Here is an 18,804-nt window from a genome sequence, read left to right as displayed (position 1 = left end):
GTTTATTATTCGACATGCTTAGTTTGGATTATACTGTAAGTAGACACTAGGGGGCAATCGAGATGGTTTGGCTTCGCTTTTGAGCAGCTGTCGTCAGCAGGGGCCAAACGTCACATCACTACCCAGGGGCCCTTTAACAGCTCCATCCGCCTCGCTCCCTTCACGCAGGAACAAACTCAACAGGGCCGTGAAACGTGGAACTTCAGGCAGGTGAGCGTAAAACAATGCGAGCAGCTCGATGCTGTCCGATCCGACACGACACCTCCGTTTGTGTTGACAGCTGAGATCACAACCTGTCATCGACACGACCCTGGGAGACCACCTGCCCCTGCGCCACCATGCGCGCACCGAGCCCCGTCCACCACAACCAGGTCTGTGCTGCCCCCCACTGCCACCACTCTGTGTGTGTGTGTGTGTGTGTGTGTGTGTGTGTGTGTGTGTGTGTGTGTGTGTGTGTGTGTGTGTGTGTGTGTGTGTGTGTGTTTGAAGAGGTATGTGTTAATTTAACAGCACCAACAAGCTGTTTAACGTTACGAGTGCGCCCATGGCTACAGCAATAAAAGTAAAATATGTGTAGGTAACAAATGAAGCTGCCAGTTCGCAGGTAATTTGGAAACACTTACCAGGCACTGCGCGCAGCCACGTGCCCAAAATGGAGGTGCCGCACGCTGCGCCGCGTCCCGCATTCAATCTTCTTTACTGGCTCCGTTTGTTTCTTGTGGAGCAGCTGAAACATCTGCACAATCTAAAGAAAAAAAAAACACAGCAACTTTCTCTCGACTGTTCTATAAAAGAGAAGCAGGTAAAACTACAGACAGTTATAGTCTCCGCACAGCTAATTAGTTTAATGACCTGGGGGGGGGGGGTCCATGTTCTGAGATTTTCTCTGCCTATACAAAAAATCCAGAAGTAAAGCAGTGGAAAACAGTTGAACCAAGCAATGAGTTTCACTGCTACTAGTTTTTACACAATTTATTACAATTTATTTTCTATATATTCAAATTTAAATGAAATAAAATAGTGAAAAGAGCCTCAGGTGACATATGCAAAAATATCCGTATGCATGCATACACACAGCAGCAAATACTAGTCAATAGGAAAGGTTTGTTTTCTTTGTTTGTTTGTAAGCAAGATTACACGACAATAACTACATAGATTTCCACAAAACCTGACGGAATGATGGATCAGGAAAGAGCTATCTGAATTTTGGCAGGCAGATCCCAAAGAGTGCAAGATAGGAGACATTTTCATCTGTATCCCAGGGAATTATTCATGGTTCTTGATGAGAAAAACAAATCAGGCATATTTAAGGAACTGATATCAGAGTCAACTATATTTTCAATTTGGCATCATGTACAGGGCATAGTCGAGATTGAAATGCAGTTTCTCTGTACACATAAGCAGACAAACATGTGCACAACATTTTAGTTACACAAAATATAAGCACAAAAGCAACATACAGTAAAAGTACACAACATATAAGAATGCATTCAAAAAGGCACAGGGTAGATGGCATATAAACTGCAGTATGATTGTAGTGCAAACTGGAAATAGTGTAAAATTGATTAAGCAGAATATGATGAATGAGCAGATAATGTATCTATGAGTGTGTGAAATTTGTTGGAGATCGATATAATCTACTCTGCTGAGGGCCATTCTAGTGCTTGTGTAAAGATTATATAAAGATTATAAAATAGATGTTTTCTATTGATTGACAGTTCATTCCAGCTCCTAATTAAAAAAAATCTCTAACACTTGCAGATAAGCTCCATCTTGCATTTTGAAATCGAACTTTACATATTAATAGGAAAGATTCCTATGTTATTATGGCAAATCACTTATGAATTTCTTTTAAGATATTGTGAATTTCACACCCTAGTTAACATCGATCGCTCCTGTATGGACATTTACAGTAGGCAGACATGTCCTGGATACAAATGACGAGGACCCTGTTGTTGAGTGGTATCATCACACACACACACACACACACACACACACACACACACACACACACACACACACACACACACACCACGTTATCATCATTCGCTCACCTACTCCAGGCTGCTTTAATTTCAGAAGAGAGCTAATTGCAATTAAGATGCATGGGGCGTTGAGCTGGAAAGCAAAAGGAAGCAATCAGCGTTGATTATAGAACCTGAGCCTGATCAGAGTAAATCACACACTGTACGTCTCCGCTCTGCCCGCTCGAGCCTGAGTGAGCCCTGACACCGGAACAGAGCCTGTTTTCAGTGTGATTACGTCCATGGCGGCACCACTGACTCCAGCTCTCTGCCAGATCTGAAGGGATTACGACACATGTGACACTGTGAGGCTGACCCATGTGTGTCTGGCCCGCAGATGCATGTGAAGATGTTTTTTGCGGCTCAAAACTGAATCTACCCCAATACGGCTGCCAGCCTGAAATGAATGGTTTCCTCTCCGGTTCGCTTTACAGTTTCATAATCTGGGGTTTGTTTTGGAAACTGCTCATTACAGCTGAGGCTTCTTGCTGCTGCGTGTTAAGATTGATTCGTGTGTGTAAACAAAGCGGCGGCAAAATGAAACTGTAAATGATTAGCTGTCTGAATGTGTCCTTCGGGGATTGTTTAAATCAAGCTGTGTGGGTTCTGGGAAGAAGAAAAAAAAAAGTGGAGATTGTGTATCTTTGAAGGCAGCGTGTTAAACGATCATTTGCAAGTCTAATAAATCTGTTCCTCTATGTAGACTGTTCAGATGGTGTATTGATCCAGTGATGCAGAAGCAGCGTATAGTGAGCTGCAGCAGCCAAAATAAGCAACAGTACTCATTTCAAAACACCTTCAAAGAAAAGCTCTCGCAGGCATTGAGGTTTCTGGGATTTTCTTTGCTGGATGCACCACTTATAAAGAAACACCTACACTGTTCATATCAGAACTCAAAGCATCAAAGTTATGTACTGAAATACAGATTTTCCTCTTTTCCAGGTGTTGCATACACACATTTTGGAGGCCATCTTGCACCAGCGGCCCAGAGGACACTCCCCTGACGCAGTTTGGGGATGGAGTGCCTTGCTCAGGTGCAAATCAGCAAAGTTTAGATGGTGTGAACAGAGAATTGCACACTCATATTCCTCATCCTTTGTGTTACAGCACATATGGGGTCTCAGACGCTCCTGTGAAGTCAGAGTCTCTGCACGTCATCGGCCCACTGCTTTCAGTTTGAGATCCAACAGGTACAATTTCTATTCTGGTTTTACCCACACAGTTTATTGGAGGTTACAAAGGTAGATGACAGTAGTGTGTGAATTTGTGTGGACATTTGGCTAACCCACACTGACACCTAGTGGCTCATAGAGGCAAATGATTTATATTTAATAATCTGTTAATCGCATCAAGAGGGAAACAGGGAAATAGAGCTAATACTACTAAAAATAACCTCTTGTAAAACATTGGAATAATTACATATGTTATTTGAAATCATTCATATCGATATAATATCATATTACCAGTGGTGGAGGAAGTGCTCAAACGTTTTAATTAAGTTAAAGTACAAATAGATAGACAGAAATGTACACAAGTAAAAGTAAAGTACCACATTAACATTTCTACCTGAGTAAAAGTAAGTAGGTTCTTGCTTTAAAATATACTTGCAAAGTATTAAAAGTGAAAGTGCTTGCAGAGTGTAGCCTATTCCCTAATACAAAGGTCTAATACATCATTATGGCTGAGACTCTGCAGTGACTTCCTCTCAATCCATTTCAGGTGTTGTTTTCTGCACCAGTGATGCGAGATTAGATCATTAATCCCCCTCTTGTTATTTTGATTACTTTTAGAAAATATTTTAAAAAAAACAATCTTACATATAACACAACACATTGTAAAAATGTAACCGAGTAGAAATAATTGCTGATATATGTAGAGGAGTGAAAGTGTAAAGTACCCCGAAGATAAATCAGTTCAAGTTAAGTACAGATAAAATGAAAAACGTACTTAAATACAGTAAAAAAGTAAATGTACTTTGTTTCATCCCACCACAGCACACATGTTACTGCATCACAAAATTATTTCCAATGAAAAGCATTTTTAAAAAGCTAAAAGAGCGTTCATGACAAACCGTCTTCATGACAACACGTCAAGTCGTGGTGATGGTTAAATTTGTCTTACTGTTGACTTCATGTTGTGCTTTTGTTTCTGTGTAATGGGCTTTAGCACACTGCTGCTGCCTCATTGGCCCCGCAGCATAAATAAGTACAAGCACATGTGGAGCATATTTTAGAGTGGCTTGTGTTCATGTATGTAGAATCTTAAATTGCACAGTATTGGTTTCTCTAAAAGAGTTCCGACTCGCAAACAGACTGGAATAAAAATAAAGATTAAAACTGACGTACAGTGAGAAATAAAACACACAGAGCTCTGTGGTTGGTTCCTCAGTCGAAGAGGTCAGGGAAGTTATCTTGGCAGTATTCTTCAAAGTTGAAGTTGTCCAAAGTGAAAGGGACATCCTTCCACTTCTTCTTAGTCACCCTGCCATCAGGCGTCTGCAGGAACAAATGCTTAATGGCCAGATTGGGCAGCAGGGCGATGTCCTTGTACTTCATCTCAAATCCCCATTTCTGTGAATTTACATAAGAATAACACTCAGATCCCGCCACGCAATCAGCGCTAACATCAGCTCTATCAACAAGCTGCCTAGAGCAGGAAGGTTTCAGTATCTGAGTCTCGAATCAATATTTGGCAGAAGGTCCAACATACCTGGCTGCATTTGCCGTTATTGCAGCTGATAATCCGCCCAGGCTCCCAGTCCTCAAAAATCTTTGGTAGCCTTGACTGCTCTCCCACTTTGTAGTGTTTCCTGAGAACAGAGACCAGATTAGAGCAGTGAAGATGTAGTGTAAAGACTGAGGTATTAATATGCATTTGGATGCACTATTGTTCCCAAAGGAGTTCAACTCACTTGAAGGCCGGATTGACATTGACATGGTGCATATTGTCGATGAGTTTAATGTCACTGCCAGAGGCCACAGGCTTGAAACAGTTTCGACACAGGAGCTGGATACTGGAAGCGGTGTAGAGACTCCTCTTCTGCATTTCACAGCTCTCTTTAATTCTACTTTTATTGACAGTTTCTGTCTGTATCTCAGTTATCTGGAGCCAAAGAAGAATAAAAGGTAAGAAAACACTGAGAACTGGGAGCACAGAATAAGAATGAACAGAGGGCCGCAGCCTCACCTTTCTGCGAAACTCTTCAGGGCTCATATCTTGGACCCGAGCGATGGCTTTTGCAGTCAGCTCCTCCAGATATTCGTTGGTGAGCTCTCTGCGCTCCTCCCGCCCCCCTTTCAAGGCGACCACTGAATACTTGCTGTCTTGCGCTCTGGCACGTCCGCTGGCCTGCTGCTGGGCGATCTCATTTGTAAGCAGGCCGTAGCGCACCACCAGGTTGCATTCAGGAATGTCGAGGCCCTCCTCAGCCACGCTGGTGGAGATGAGCAGGTTGAGACTGCCCTGTCGGAAATGGCAGATCGTGTCGGCCTGCTCGCTCTGCAAGGTGTAAGTGTAAGAAAAGCAAGTTAGGTCACACCAAACATAAATTGGTACGATCTAAAGCTCATTATACATCAGCACACCTGTGTCATGTAAGTGATGCCGTTGCCAGCCCCGGTCAGGACGTCTGCCTTGACGCCAGCTTCCTGTAAGGCTCTGTTGTTGAGGACCCAATCTTTCAGGCAGTGGATGCTTTTACGTGTTTTGCTGAAGAGGATCCCCTTTGACTGCACACCCGAACCGAACTGTTTCAGCAGAACGCTCTCAAGTTTGGCCATCTTTGGGTTCTCGTAGCGAGAATCTCCTGCAAGTTTCCTCAAATCCGCCTGATTCTCTGCGTAACAAAAAAATGTTTTTTTATAGCCGTTTTCAGTGACCTGCAAATTGAAGGTTCAGTGTGTATAATTGAGTGACATCTAGTGGTGAAGTTGCATGTTGCAGCTAAATACTCCTCACCCTTCCCTTACAAATATGGAGGACAACCTGGGGTAGCCTTCAGTTTTCATAAAAACTCAAAAGATGTTTAGTTTGTCCAGTTTGGACGACTGTAAAAACATGGCGACCTCCTTTAGAGAGGACCCCCTCCTGATGTAAATATAAGATTTTATATATGAAGGGCTCATTTTAGGGTAAAGGAAACAACAATTTGTATATTTTAAATGAAACACATTAGTGAAAACATCACCAGGATTTTTTTTATATATAATTTCTGCCAATAGATTCCTTTCACCTAAATCTTACACACTGGACCTTTTAAGTCAGGAGAAATGGGTCCGGACTTTATCCGCAGTTTGCTTTTCACACATGCACAACGCAGTGGGAGGTTCTCTGCACAGACACATTCACAACAGCAACAGATTCTCTACATCATTCAGACGAGAGGTGGAGCAGCCGGGTGCAGCAGACAGAGGCCGGAGGTAACATATTAATTCCGTTGTGGAGATCACGTGATTGTCTTCACAACACACAGACACTGGTGTTGAGTCTTATCACCACCAGTTTTTCTCCAGCAGATATTTGTTTTCTTAAAATTTTTTTTCATTATTGCATCTGTCGTGTCTTTGGAAGCGTGATCACATCGGATTCTGCAGACTTTCTGCTGACTCTATTCTAAGAGGCCAGGCGGGGGAGAAAGTCTGCAGATAATCCAGAGGCTCTCACGTGGACATTTGCTTTCACACAAGCACCTCCTCTGCAGAAAGTGCAAAGAATCTCCGCAGTTGAGTGAATGTCTCAAAGCAGCTTTGGATTGCGAACATGTGTGTGAGATACAACATGAATTCAATTCAGTGATGAAAATGTCTGTATTCCCACCTTGGAAAATTCCCACCAGGAAGAGGTCTGTTTCGTCGATTGCTGTGTTGGACTTAGAGATGTAGAACTCCTCCAGGCTGCTGTAAGCATCCATCATACGCAGGGTATCGTTGATGTGCAGGGCATCGTTGTACTGTCTGAGGTGGAGAGCACATTGTGCGAGCTTTCTGTTGTCCGTCTTACCCTAATACATTCAAACAGATGACGTATGGGTGGCATTGACATTAAAACAGCCTTAAATTAGAGGACGAAAAAATGGAAACATACCTCGCTGCTCTAAAATCACCACATCTGCCTCGTACTCCTGCGTGCCACACTCTCTCAGTCTGAAGTCTGCAGGTAAGTTCATGTGCTCTTGGATCCTCTGCATCATCCGCTTCAGATCATCCCCAAACGGATCCTAAAAGAACCAAATATGGTTCAAATTGTTCAAATATGATAGAATCTGAATGTGCCAGTTTCCAAATGAGTTTTTTTATTCTTTTTATTTTTGTAATTTTTTTACCTCAGGCCTGTTCTCGACGATGTCAAATGTCTTGATGGGTCTCGGCACCTTCTTCTTCAACTCAGGGGCATAGTTCTTGGTTGAAACTATGGATGAGTCCAGGTTGGCACAAATCTGAGATGGAGAGAGAGGAAGATTGTCAGGGAATTGGTTCTAACTGACTTTTATATCGTATATGAAAAATAATATGCCTGACCAAAACTATGTCTAAAAGGCCTCTGCAGGAATGATTCAAATAAGATGTTAAATGTTTTGTGCTGGGAGTTTCCATCCTGTCTCTGGCATTGGGGATAAGACATTAAGACAGTCTCCGTCCTCAAGAAGATAATACAAATCCTGGCATGACTTCTAGTGATCCAGACTTGTAATCTGCTCCCTCCCATTTGGTGTAACACTGGGATGTTCTGTGCTTCAAGCTTTTTGGTTTGACTGTGACTGCGCGCACCTTGGACCAAAATCAAGGAAGGACAACTGTGGCTTGTGAAGTAAATCTTTTTTATTTACCACTGGAAACACTGATTAGAATTTCAGCCATCTTTCATCAAAAAACATGCAGAAGATTTGTCTTCATTAAACATGAAGAAGAACAGAGATGTGGGACATCACACAGACATGACAAGAGAGACCCTGACCTGCAGGACGTGCTCCACGGCCTTCTCCAGCATCCTAGCGCCCCCCGTCCCTGGTGATGCAGTGAGACCCAGGATCTGCGGCAACGGACGCTCTCCCTTCAACTTTTTCTCCATGTAGCAACTCATGATCTTGTTGTAGACCGACTCCTTCTGGGTGTGATGACACTCATCAACTATCAGTAGAGTGATATCTGCGGGGAACCACAAAAACTCAGTTGATCATCTCATTACGAAATCACAATCAAGGCTGTTAAAACTAACTTTCACTGACCCGAGAGCTCAACATGTTTGGTTTCCTCGCTGTTGGTCAGAGCGTTGTACAAGATCTGTGCTGTGCAGATGACCACGTCCGAGTCCTGCACCACTTTTCCGAAGAGGTCCTTCAACTCTCTCCACTCACTGGCACCAGGGTGTAGTCGCGCCCAGATGAGGCTTGAACTCTTTGGTGTAATGTTGGTCTACAAGGTGAACCTGCAGCACACAATACAGAAAACCCCACTGTATTTGTTCTGCCTCTAGCCACACTGGTTGAAAAATGCTGTGTTCATCTTGTCTGTTTGGTGCATTCTGGGTACCTTGTTGACCAGGACCACCACCTTGGCGTGCTGTGTGGTTTCCAGGTGTCTCTTGGCCACGTACACAGCAGCTCGCGTCTTTCCGCCTCCAGTCGGCAGCCAGATGATCACGTTCTCTCCCTGAAGAGCCCTTACCACCACTTCCTGCTGGTATGAATACAGTCCGAAGTCTGCCATCCTCAACTTTACTCCTGTTTGACAACACATCAGAGTCCTACAATCATCACCAAAATACTGCAGGGAAGCAATTAACACTGGATTATACATTGACAGTGTTTTGAACACGGACACCACACTGTCAAAATAAAAGCCACTAATTTATCTATCATCTGCTGGAAAAGAAGCTGGATTGTTAAGTACTCACCAGTCAACTGTGGAGAGGTGTGTGGTGTTCCCAGCTTCTCCTGGTCCACTATCACCACCCACTCTAGGTGGTGGGGCTTTTATAATTGTGTTGTGATCAGCTGTGTGAGGAGGACAGGAAACGAAAGTAAAAGCCCATAGAATCTGACGATGGCCCCACTGAGGGAGGCTTTTGAGGGTCAACAGAGAATCATCATTGTGCAGTGACATAGGAAGCTTAAACTATGCCGTCCTATAATATTTCTTACATAATCCTTTTTTTTAAAAGCAATATCCACACCTATTGTTTAAATATGAATCTATGCCGTTTACTCTATTAGCGACCTATAGCAGACATGTTCTGTTGTCGTTGATGATTGGCATGAACCCTCACGGGGCCCTATCTGGTTCTCATTACATCAGGAAAACGAAACCTACAACTGTCACTGTTTTAACTCTTAGTTCTCTGTTCTGTGATTTTTGATTTCATCTGCAAGTCATTGTTTTGCAGGACTTTAGCACTTGGGTTGTTTCTGTACCTAACTGAAAGTTGACTTAATCCATACTGACGATACACAAGGATAAATATTAAAGAAAGAGGCAGGTATTATAGCTTAAAGGAAAAACAGCAAGGAGCACTTTGAAGTGACAAAATGCAGCATGGACTGTGTTTTCTCTGCTGATAGTTTGGTTCTTTAGAGCGTAAAATGTATGAAATATTACACGCAAGCTTCTGGAGCAACCAGATGAACAGGGTTATCCAATCAAAGATGATTTCCTCATCAATAAACCTCGATAAAAAGAATTAGGGTTAGTGTGCAAACAAAGCGGCGGCAAAATGAAACTGTAAATGATTAGCTGTCTGAATGTGTCCTTTGGGGATTGCTAAAATCAAGTTGTGTGGGTTCTGGGAAGAAAAGAAAAAAAGTGGAGATTGTGTATCTTTGAAGGCAGCGTGTTAAACGATCATTTGCAAGTCTAATAAATCTGTTCCTCTATGCAGACTGTTCAGATGGTGTATTGATCCAGTGATGCAGAAGCAGCGTATAGTGAGCTGCAGCAGCCAAAATAAGTACTCATTTCAAAACACCTTCAAAGAAAAGCTCTCGCAGGCATTGAGGTTTCTTGGATTTTCTTTGCTGGATGCACCACTTATAAAGAAACACCTACACTGTTCATATCAGAACTCAAAGCATCAAAGTTATGTACTGAAATACAGATTTTCCTCTTTTCCAGGTGTTGCATACACACATTTTGGAGGCCATCTTGCACCAGCAGCCCAGAGGACACTCCCCTGACACAGTTTGGGGATGGAGTGCCTTGCTCAGGTGCAAATCAGCAAAGTCTAGATCATAGGTCACTAACCGGCAGACCGCGGTCCGAGTCCGGACCCAGAAGCCGTCCCGAACGGACCCGGACCTACAGCCAAAACAGAAGGTTATGATTTAAAACCTGACGGGGCGCTTCTATTTGTAACCGGCGCAGCTTTTGTAGTCTTTACGGTAGTGGTTTAGCGGATGAGGAAACGCACAGACCAATTGCATGCGAGTTAAGCCATCCCACGTGATACTACTCAGCCAATCAAGTCTGTGCATTCCAGGCGGTAAACATTGCAGACAGATGAGAGAGTTAGGGGCAAGTTACACATGAAAAGACGGTAGAAAGAAAAAAGAAAGATAGAGATACAGGTAGAGAAAACAAAGGGAGAGATACAGACGACTGAGCCGGAGAAAGTTGAGAAACAGAGGAGTGAGCCGGAGAAAGTTGAGAAACAGAGGAGTGAGACGGAGAAAGGGACGAAAAAAGTGGGGGAGTGGGATATAAGAGGGGAAGAAAGTGATTCTAAAACTGTTCAATTGTTAAGATGTGTTGAGATTTATTATCTGTAAAATTGGTTGAGACTTTTGAGTCAAGATCTGAAACAGAAAAAGGGAAATTTAAGCTTTTGCTCCCTTCATTTTATTTTTCTGAAGTTAAGCCCTTTATTTGAACATGCACAATTTTCACATTTAATTTATTTTCTCTTATTTTGAAATGCAGCCCTACTTTTATTTAGTTAATGAGAGAACATTATACATATCTGCAATCATACATATATGTTCAGTTCTATGTTACGTGACAATAAATATTGTCAAAAAGTTTTGGAATCATACTGAATTCATTTGATTTAACAGTCAGGTATTTAGTACATGCAGATGTTGATACAACTACTAGGCTACTTCAATATATATCACACTAAATAGTTAGACATTATGATGTTCCGGACCTTTGCTTCAAGAAATTTTCTCTAACTGGACCTCTTTAAATTGTAGTTGAATACCCCTGGTCTAGATGGTGTGAACAGAGAATTGCACACTCATATTCCTCATCCTTTGTGTTACAGCACATATGGGGTCTCAGACGCTCCTGTGAAGTCAGAGTCTCTGCACGTCATCGGCCCACTGCTTTCAGTTTGAGATCCAACAGGTACAATTTCTATTCTGGTTTTACCCACACAGTTTATTGGAGGTTACAAAGGCAGATGACAGTTGTGTGTGAATTTGTGTGGACATTTGGCTAACCCACACTGACACCTAGTGGCTCATAGAGGCAAATGATTTATATTTAATAATCTGTTGATCGCATCAAGAGGGAAACAGGGAAATAGAGCTAATACTACGAAAAATAACCTCTTGTAAAACATTGGAATAATTACATATGTTATTTGAGATCATTCATATCGATATAATATCATATTACCAGTGGTGGAGGAAGTGCTCAAACATTTTACTTAAGTTAAAGTACAAATAGATAGACACAAATGTACACAAGTAAAAGTAAAGTACCACATTAACGTTTCTACCTGAGCAAAAGTAAGTAAGTTCTTGCTTTAAAATATACTTGCAAAGTATTAAAAGTAAAAGTGCTTGCAGAGTGTAGCCTATTCCCTAATACAGTTGTTCTCAAATGGGGGTACGCGTACCCCTGGGGGTACGTGAGATTTTTTTTAAATATATTTAAAATTAGCATCCATTCAAAAATCTTTTAAAAATTGTTATTTAATAAATATTCAATAAAATATAAGTGTAAGTTCATGAACTGAATTTTATATTCAGTAGGCTATTCGATTTCATTATCCTAAAAACCCCGAGTCTCCCCCATACCAGGATGGTTTGACCCAACCTGGCACACGCCACCTGTCATCACCTGTCATCACTGCCGCCTTGAAAACTCAAACAATGGAGTGGTGGTTGAAGCGTAGCAGCAATGCCGCTGAAAACACGGAGGGACAAGTGCCAGAGAAGGCGAAACCAGAGCCGGCAAAATTCCGTCAGTATTCACAAAAATATGTTTTAATGGGATTTACGTCCACGAGTTGCCATCCACCCAAGGCTTTGTGTAGCATATCCCCCGAAAGATGGTCGAGACTTTAACTGACGTTTCCAGGTTTATTTGAAACTTCCCTAAATAACACCATAAGAGCTCGTGCCTCTTCTGAGGGTCGCTAAAACATCAAACCTTTCCGTTGTGAAGTTACACATTCATAACAGGAAGTCCGCGTCTCTACCGGAATACTTTCAAAATAAAAGCATGTAATACAAAAACGGAAATGAAATTGTCTGACCTTAAAGCGAGTAAATATTTCACAATAAAATAACAGAAAGACACTTCAACAGTATTAACAATAACATAGATTGGGTTATTTACACTTTGTGTTTTTTCTGTGGGGAAAGATTAGCCAACAGTGGCATGAAGCCAGCACATCTTCAGCGGCATCTCCAGACAAAACATGAAAGTCATGTTGGGAAGCCACCTGAGTTTTTTTAAGAGGAAACCTTCTGAATTCAGGTCATCTCAAGACACGATGCGAAAAGCCTCCTCGAAGCAAACGGAAGCAAGCTACCTGTCACTTATCAGGAAAAACTCTTTCTTCTCTACATCTTTCTATCAACCAAAAATGCTTTGCGCTGTTTAGGGGGTACTCGGCTGAAATTTTTTTTCAAAGGGGGTACGTCACTGAAAAAAGGTTGAGAACCACTGGTCTAATACAAAGGTCTAATGCATCATTATGGCTAAGTCTCTGCAGTGACTTCCTCTCAATCCATTTCAGGTGTTGTTTTCTGCACCAGTGATGCAGGATAGAACATTAATCCCCCTCTTGTTATTTTGATTACTTTTAGAAAATATAAAAAAAAAAAACAATGTTACATATAACACAACACATTGTAAAAATGTAACCGAGTAGAAATAATTGCTGATATATGTAGAGGAGTAAATGTGTAAAGTACCCAAAGATAAATCAACTCAATTAAGTACAGATACATGAAAAACGTACTTAAATACAGTAAAAAAGTAAATGTACTTTAAAAAAAAAAAAAATCCAATTAAAAGCATTTAAAAGAAAATAAAAGAGCGTTCATGATAAATCGTCTTCATGACAACACGTCAAGCCGTGGTGATGGTTAAGCTTCGTCTTACTGTTGACTTCATGTTGTGCTTTTGTTTCTGTGTAATGGGCTTTAGCAAAATGCTGCTGCCTCATTGGCCCCGCAGCATAAATAAGTGCAAGCACGTGTGGAGCATATTTAATAGTAGTTTGTGTTCATGTATGAAGAATCTCAAACTGCACAGTATTGGTTTCTCTAAAAGAGTTCCGACTCGCAAACACACACAGACTGGAATAAAAATAAAGATTAAAACTGACGTACAGTGATAAATAAAACACACAGAGCTCTGTGGTTGGTTCCTCAGTCGAAGAGGTCAGGGAAGTTTTCTTGACAGTATTCTTCAAAGTTGAAGTTGTCCAAAGTGAAAGGGACATCCTTCCAATTCTTCTTAGTCACCCTGCCATCAGGCGTCTGCAGGAACAAATGCTTAATGGCCAGATTGGGCAGCAGGGCGATGTCCTTGTACTTCATCTCAAATCCCCATTTCTGTGAATTTACATAAGAATAACACTCAGATCCCGCCATGCAATCAGCGCTAACATCAGCTCTATCAACAAGCTGCCTAGAGCAGGAAAGTTTCAGTATCTGAGTCTCGAATCAATATTTGGCAGAAGGTCCAACATACCTCGTTGCATTTGCCGTTATTGCAGCTGATAATCTGCCCAGGCTCCCAGTCCTCAAACCTCTTTTGTAGCCTCGACTGCTCTCCCACTTTGTAGTGTTTCCTGAGAACAGAGACCAGATTAGAGCAGTGAAGATGTAGTGTAAAGACTGAGGTATTAATATGCATTTGGATGCACTATTGTTCCCAAAGGAGTTCAACTCACTTGAAGGCCGGATTGACATTGACATGGTGCATATTGTCGATGAGTTTAATGTCACTGCCAGAGGCCACAGGCTTGAAACAGTTTCGACACAGGAGCTGGATACTGGAAGCGGTGTAGAGACTCCTCTTCTGCATTTCACAGCTCTCTTTAATTCTACTTTTATTGACAGTTTCTGTCTGTATCTCAGTTATCTGGAGCCAAAGAAGAATAAAAGGTAAGAAAACACTGAGAACTGGGAGCACAGAATAAGAATGAACAGAGGGCCGCAGCCTCACCTTCCTACGAAACTCTTCAGGGCTCATATCTTGGACCCGAGCGATGGCTTTTGCAGTCAGCTCCTCCAGATATTCGTTGGTGAGCTCTCTGCGCTCCTCCCGCCCCCCTTTCAAGGCGACCACTGAATACTTGCTGTCTTGCGCTCTGGCACGTCCGCTGGCCTGCTGCTGGGCGATCTCATTTGTAAGCAGGCCGTAGCGCACCACCAGGTTGCATTCAGGAATGTCGAGGCCCTCCTCAGCCACGCTGGTGGAGATGAGCAGGTTGAGACTGCCCTGTCGGAAATGGCAGATCGTGTCGGCCTGCTCGCTCTGCAAGGTGTAAGTGTAAGAAAAGCAAGTTAGGTCACACCAAACATAAATTGGTACGATCTAAAGCTCATTATACATCAGCACACCTGTGTCATGTAAGTGATGCCGTTGCCAGCCCCGGTCAGGACGTCTGCCTTGACGCCAGCTTCCTGTAAGGCTCTGTTGTTGAGGACCCAATCTTTCAGGCAGTGGATGCTTTTACGTGTTTTGCTGAAGAGGATCCCCTTTGACTGCACACCGAACCCGGACTAATGACAGAACGCTCTCTAGTTTGGCCATCTTTGGTTCTCGTAGTGAGAATCTCCTGCAAGTTTCCTCAAATCCGCCTGATTCTCAGCGTAACAAAAAATGTTTTTATAGCCGTTTTCAGTGACCTGCAAATTGAAGGTTCAGTGTGTATAATTAAGTGACATCTAGTGGTGAAGTTGCATGTTGCAGCTAAATACTCTCACCTTCCCTTACAAATATGGAGGACAACCTGGGGTAGCCTTCAGTTGTCATAAAAACTCAAAAGATGTTTAGTTTGTCCAGTTTGGACGACTGTAAAAACATGGCGACCTCCTTTAGAGAGGACCCCCTCCTGATGTAAATATAAGATTTTATATATGAAGGGCTCATTTTAGGGTAAAGGAAACAACAATTTGTATATTTTAAATGAAACACATTAGTGAAAACATCACCAGGATTTTTTTTATATATAATTTCTGCCAATAGATTCCTTTCACCTAAATCTTACACACTGGACCTTTTAAGTCAGGAGAAATGGGTCCGGACTTTATCCGCAGTTTGCTTTTCACACATGCACAACGCAGTGGGAGGTTCTCTGCACAGACACGTTCACAACAGCAACAGATTCTCTACATCATTCAGACGAGAGGTGGAGCAGGCGGGTGCAGCAGACAGAGGCCGGAGGTAACATATTAATTCCGTTGTGGAGATCATGTGATTGTCTTCACACACACAGACACTGGTGTTGAGTCTTATCACCACCAGTTTTTCTCCAGCAGATATTTTTTTTTCTTTTTTTTCATTATTGCATCTGTCGTGTCTTTGGAAGCGTGATCACATCGGATTCTGCAGACTTTCTGCTGACTCTATTCTAAGAGGCCAGGCGGGGGAGAAAGTCTGCAGATAATCCAGAGGCTCTCACGTGGACATTTGCTTTCACACAAGCACCTCCTCTGCAGAAAGTGCAAAGAATCTCCGCAGTTGAGTGAATGTCTCAAAGCAGCTTTGGATTGCGAACATGTGTGTGAGATACAACATGAATTCAATTCAGTGATGAAAATGTCTGTATTCCCACCTTGGAAAATTCCCACCAGGAAGAGGTCTGTTTCGTCGATTGCTGTGTTGGACTTAGAGATGTAGAACTCCTCCAGGCTGCTGTAAGCATCCATCATACGCAGGGTATCGTTGATGTGCAGGGCATCGTTGTACTGTCTGAGGTGGAGAGCACATTGTGCGAGCTTTCTGTTGTCCTGTCTTACCCCTAATACATTCAAACAGATGACGTATGGGTGGCATTGACATTAAAACAGCCTTAAATTAGAGGACGAAAAAATGGAAACATACCTCGCTGCTCTAAAATCACCACATCTGCCTCGTACTCCTGCGTGCCACACTCTCTCAGTCTGAAGTCTGCAGGTAAGTTCATGTGCTCTTGGATCCTCTGCATCATCCGCTTCAGATCATCCCCAAACGGATCCTAAAAGAACCAAATATGGTTCAAATTGTTCAAATATGATAGAATCTGAATGTGCCAGTTTCCAAATGAGTTTTTTTTTATTCTTTTTATTTTTTTTTATTTTTTTTTACCTCAGGCCTGTTCTCGACGATGTCAAATGTCTTGATGGGTCTCGGCACCTTCTTCTTCAACTCAGGGGCATAGTTCTTGGTTGAAACTATGGATGAGTCCAGGTTGGCACAAATCTGAGATGGAGAGAGAGGAAGATTGTCAGGGAATTGGTTACGTTCTGACCTTTTATATCGTGTATGAAAAATAATATGCCTGACCAAAACTAAGTCTCAAAGGCCTCTGCAGGAAGGATTCAAATAAGACGTTTAATGTTTTGTGCTGGGAGTTTCCATCCTGTCTCTGGCATTGGGGATAAGACATTAAGACAGTCGCCGTCCTCAAGAAGATAATAAAAAGAAAATCCTGGCATGACTTCTAGTGATCCAGACTTGTAATCTGCTCCCTCCCATTTGGTGTAACACTGGGATGTTCTGTGCTTCAAGCTTTTTGGTTTGACTGTTTGCACCTTGGACCAAAATCAAGGAAGGACCACTGGGGCTTGTGAAGTAAATCTTTTTTATTTACCACTGGGAACACTGATTAGAAATTCAGCAATCTTTCATCAAAAAACATGCAGAAGATTTTTCTTCATTAAACATGAAGAAGAACAGAGATGTGGGACATCACACAGACATGACAAGAGAGACCCTGACCTGTAGGACGTGCTCCACGGCCTTCTCCAGCATCCTAGCGCCCCCCGTCCCTGGCGATGCAGTGAGACCCAGGATCTGCGGCAACGGACGCTCTCCCTTCAACTTTTTCTCCATGTAGCAACTCATGATCTTGTTGTAGACCGACTCCTTCTGGGTGTGATGACACTCATCAACTATCAGTAGAGTGATATCTGCGGGGAACCACAAAAACTCAGTTGATCATCTCATTACGAAATCACAATCAAGGCTGTTAAAACTAACTTTCACTGACCCGAGAGCTCAACATGTTTGGTTTCCTCGCTGTTGGTCAGAGCGTTGTACAAGATCTGTGCTGTGCAGATGACCACGTCCGAGTCCTGCACCACTTTTCCGAAGAGGTCCTTCAAGTCGCTCTCTCCACTCACTGGCACCAGGGTGTAGTCGCAGCCCAGATGAGGCTTGAACTCTTTGGTGTAATGTTGGTCTACAAGGTGAACCTGCAGCACACAATACAGAAAACCCCACTGTATTTGTTCTGCCTCTAGCCACACTGGTTGAAAAATGCTGTGTTCATCTTGTCTGTTTGGTGCATTCTGGGTACCTTGTTGACCAGGACCACCACCTTGGCGTGCTGTGTGGTTTCCAGGTGTCTCTTGGCCACGTACACAGCAGCTCGCGTCTTTCCGCCTCCGGTCGGCAGCCAGATGATCACGTTCTCTCCCTGAAGAGCCCCTTCCACCACTTCCTGCTGGTATGAATACAGTCCGAAGTCTGCCATCCTCAACTTTACTCCTGTTTGACAACACATCAGAGTCCTACAATCATCACCAAAATACTGCAGGGAAGCAATTAACACTGGATTATACATTGACAGTGTTTTGAACACGGACACCACACTGTCAAAATAAAAGCCACTAATTTATCTATCATCTGCTGGAAAAGAAGCTGGATTGTTAAGTACTCACCAGTCAACTGTGGAGAGGTGTGTGGTGTTCCCAGCTTCTCCTGGTCCACTATCACCACCCACTGTAGGTGGTGGGGCTTTTATAATTGTGTTGTGATCAGCTGTGTGAGGAGGACAGGAAACGAAAGTAAAAGCCCATAGAATCTGACGATGGCCCCACTGAGGGAGGCTTTTGAGGGTCAACAGAGAATCATCATTGTGCAGTGACATAGGAAGCTTAAACTATGCCGTCCTATAATATTTCTTACATAATCCTTTTTTTTTAAAGCAATATCCACACCTATTGTTTAAATATGAATCTATGCCGTTTACTCTATTAGCGACCTATAGCAGACATGTTCTGTTGTCGTTGATGATTGGCATGAACCCTCACGGGGCCCTATCTGGTTCTCATTACATCAGGAAAACGAAACCTACAACTGTCACTGTTTTAACTCTTAGTTCTCTGTTCTGTGATTTTTGATTTCATCTGCAAGTCATTGTTTTGCAGGACTTTAGCACTTGGGTTGATTCTGTACCTAACTGAAAGTTGACTTAATCCATACTGACAATACACAAGGATAAATATTAAAGAAAGAGGCAGGTATTATAGCTTAAAGGAAAAACAGCAAGGAGCACTTTGAAGTGACAAAATGCAGCATGGACTGTATTTTCTCTGCTGATAGTTTGGTTCTTTAGA

The 18,804-nt window shown here is 42.6% G+C and overlaps 2 protein-coding genes across 2 annotated transcripts; both read right to left on the bottom strand.

Moving 5' to 3' along the window:
* Window positions 1–3,226: 3,226 nt before the first annotated feature.
* On the bottom strand, window positions 3,227–9,072 carry LOC118124097 (probable ATP-dependent RNA helicase DHX58). Its single transcript, XM_047343948.1, is given in 14 exon segments — window positions 3,227–4,594; window positions 4,734–4,833; window positions 4,936–5,126; window positions 5,211–5,522; window positions 5,609–5,859; window positions 6,840–7,015; window positions 7,097–7,239; window positions 7,345–7,458; window positions 7,977–8,167; window positions 8,248–8,367; window positions 8,370–8,396; window positions 8,399–8,447; window positions 8,552–8,742; window positions 8,916–9,072. Coding segments are annotated over 13 exon segments (2,037 nt in total). The 5' UTR covers window positions 8,729–8,742; window positions 8,916–9,072; the 3' UTR covers window positions 3,227–4,408.
* Window positions 9,073–12,307: 3,235 nt separating this feature from the next.
* Window positions 12,308–18,281, bottom strand: LOC118124098 (probable ATP-dependent RNA helicase DHX58). The gene is given in 12 exon segments (XM_047343949.1): window positions 12,308–13,806; window positions 13,946–14,045; window positions 14,148–14,338; window positions 14,423–14,734; window positions 14,821–15,068; window positions 16,038–16,223; window positions 16,307–16,439; window positions 16,550–16,663; window positions 17,183–17,373; window positions 17,454–17,658; window positions 17,763–17,953; window positions 18,127–18,281. Coding segments are annotated over 11 exon segments (2,043 nt in total). The 5' UTR covers window positions 17,940–17,953; window positions 18,127–18,281; the 3' UTR covers window positions 12,308–13,620.
* Window positions 18,282–18,804: the final 523 nt, after the last annotated feature.

Source organism: Hippoglossus stenolepis, chromosome 16, assembly GCF_022539355.2.
Source record: "Hippoglossus stenolepis isolate QCI-W04-F060 chromosome 16, HSTE1.2, whole genome shotgun sequence".
Taxonomy (NCBI): domain Eukaryota; kingdom Metazoa; phylum Chordata; class Actinopteri; order Pleuronectiformes; family Pleuronectidae; genus Hippoglossus; species Hippoglossus stenolepis.
This window is presented reverse-complemented; position numbering and strand designations above follow the sequence as displayed.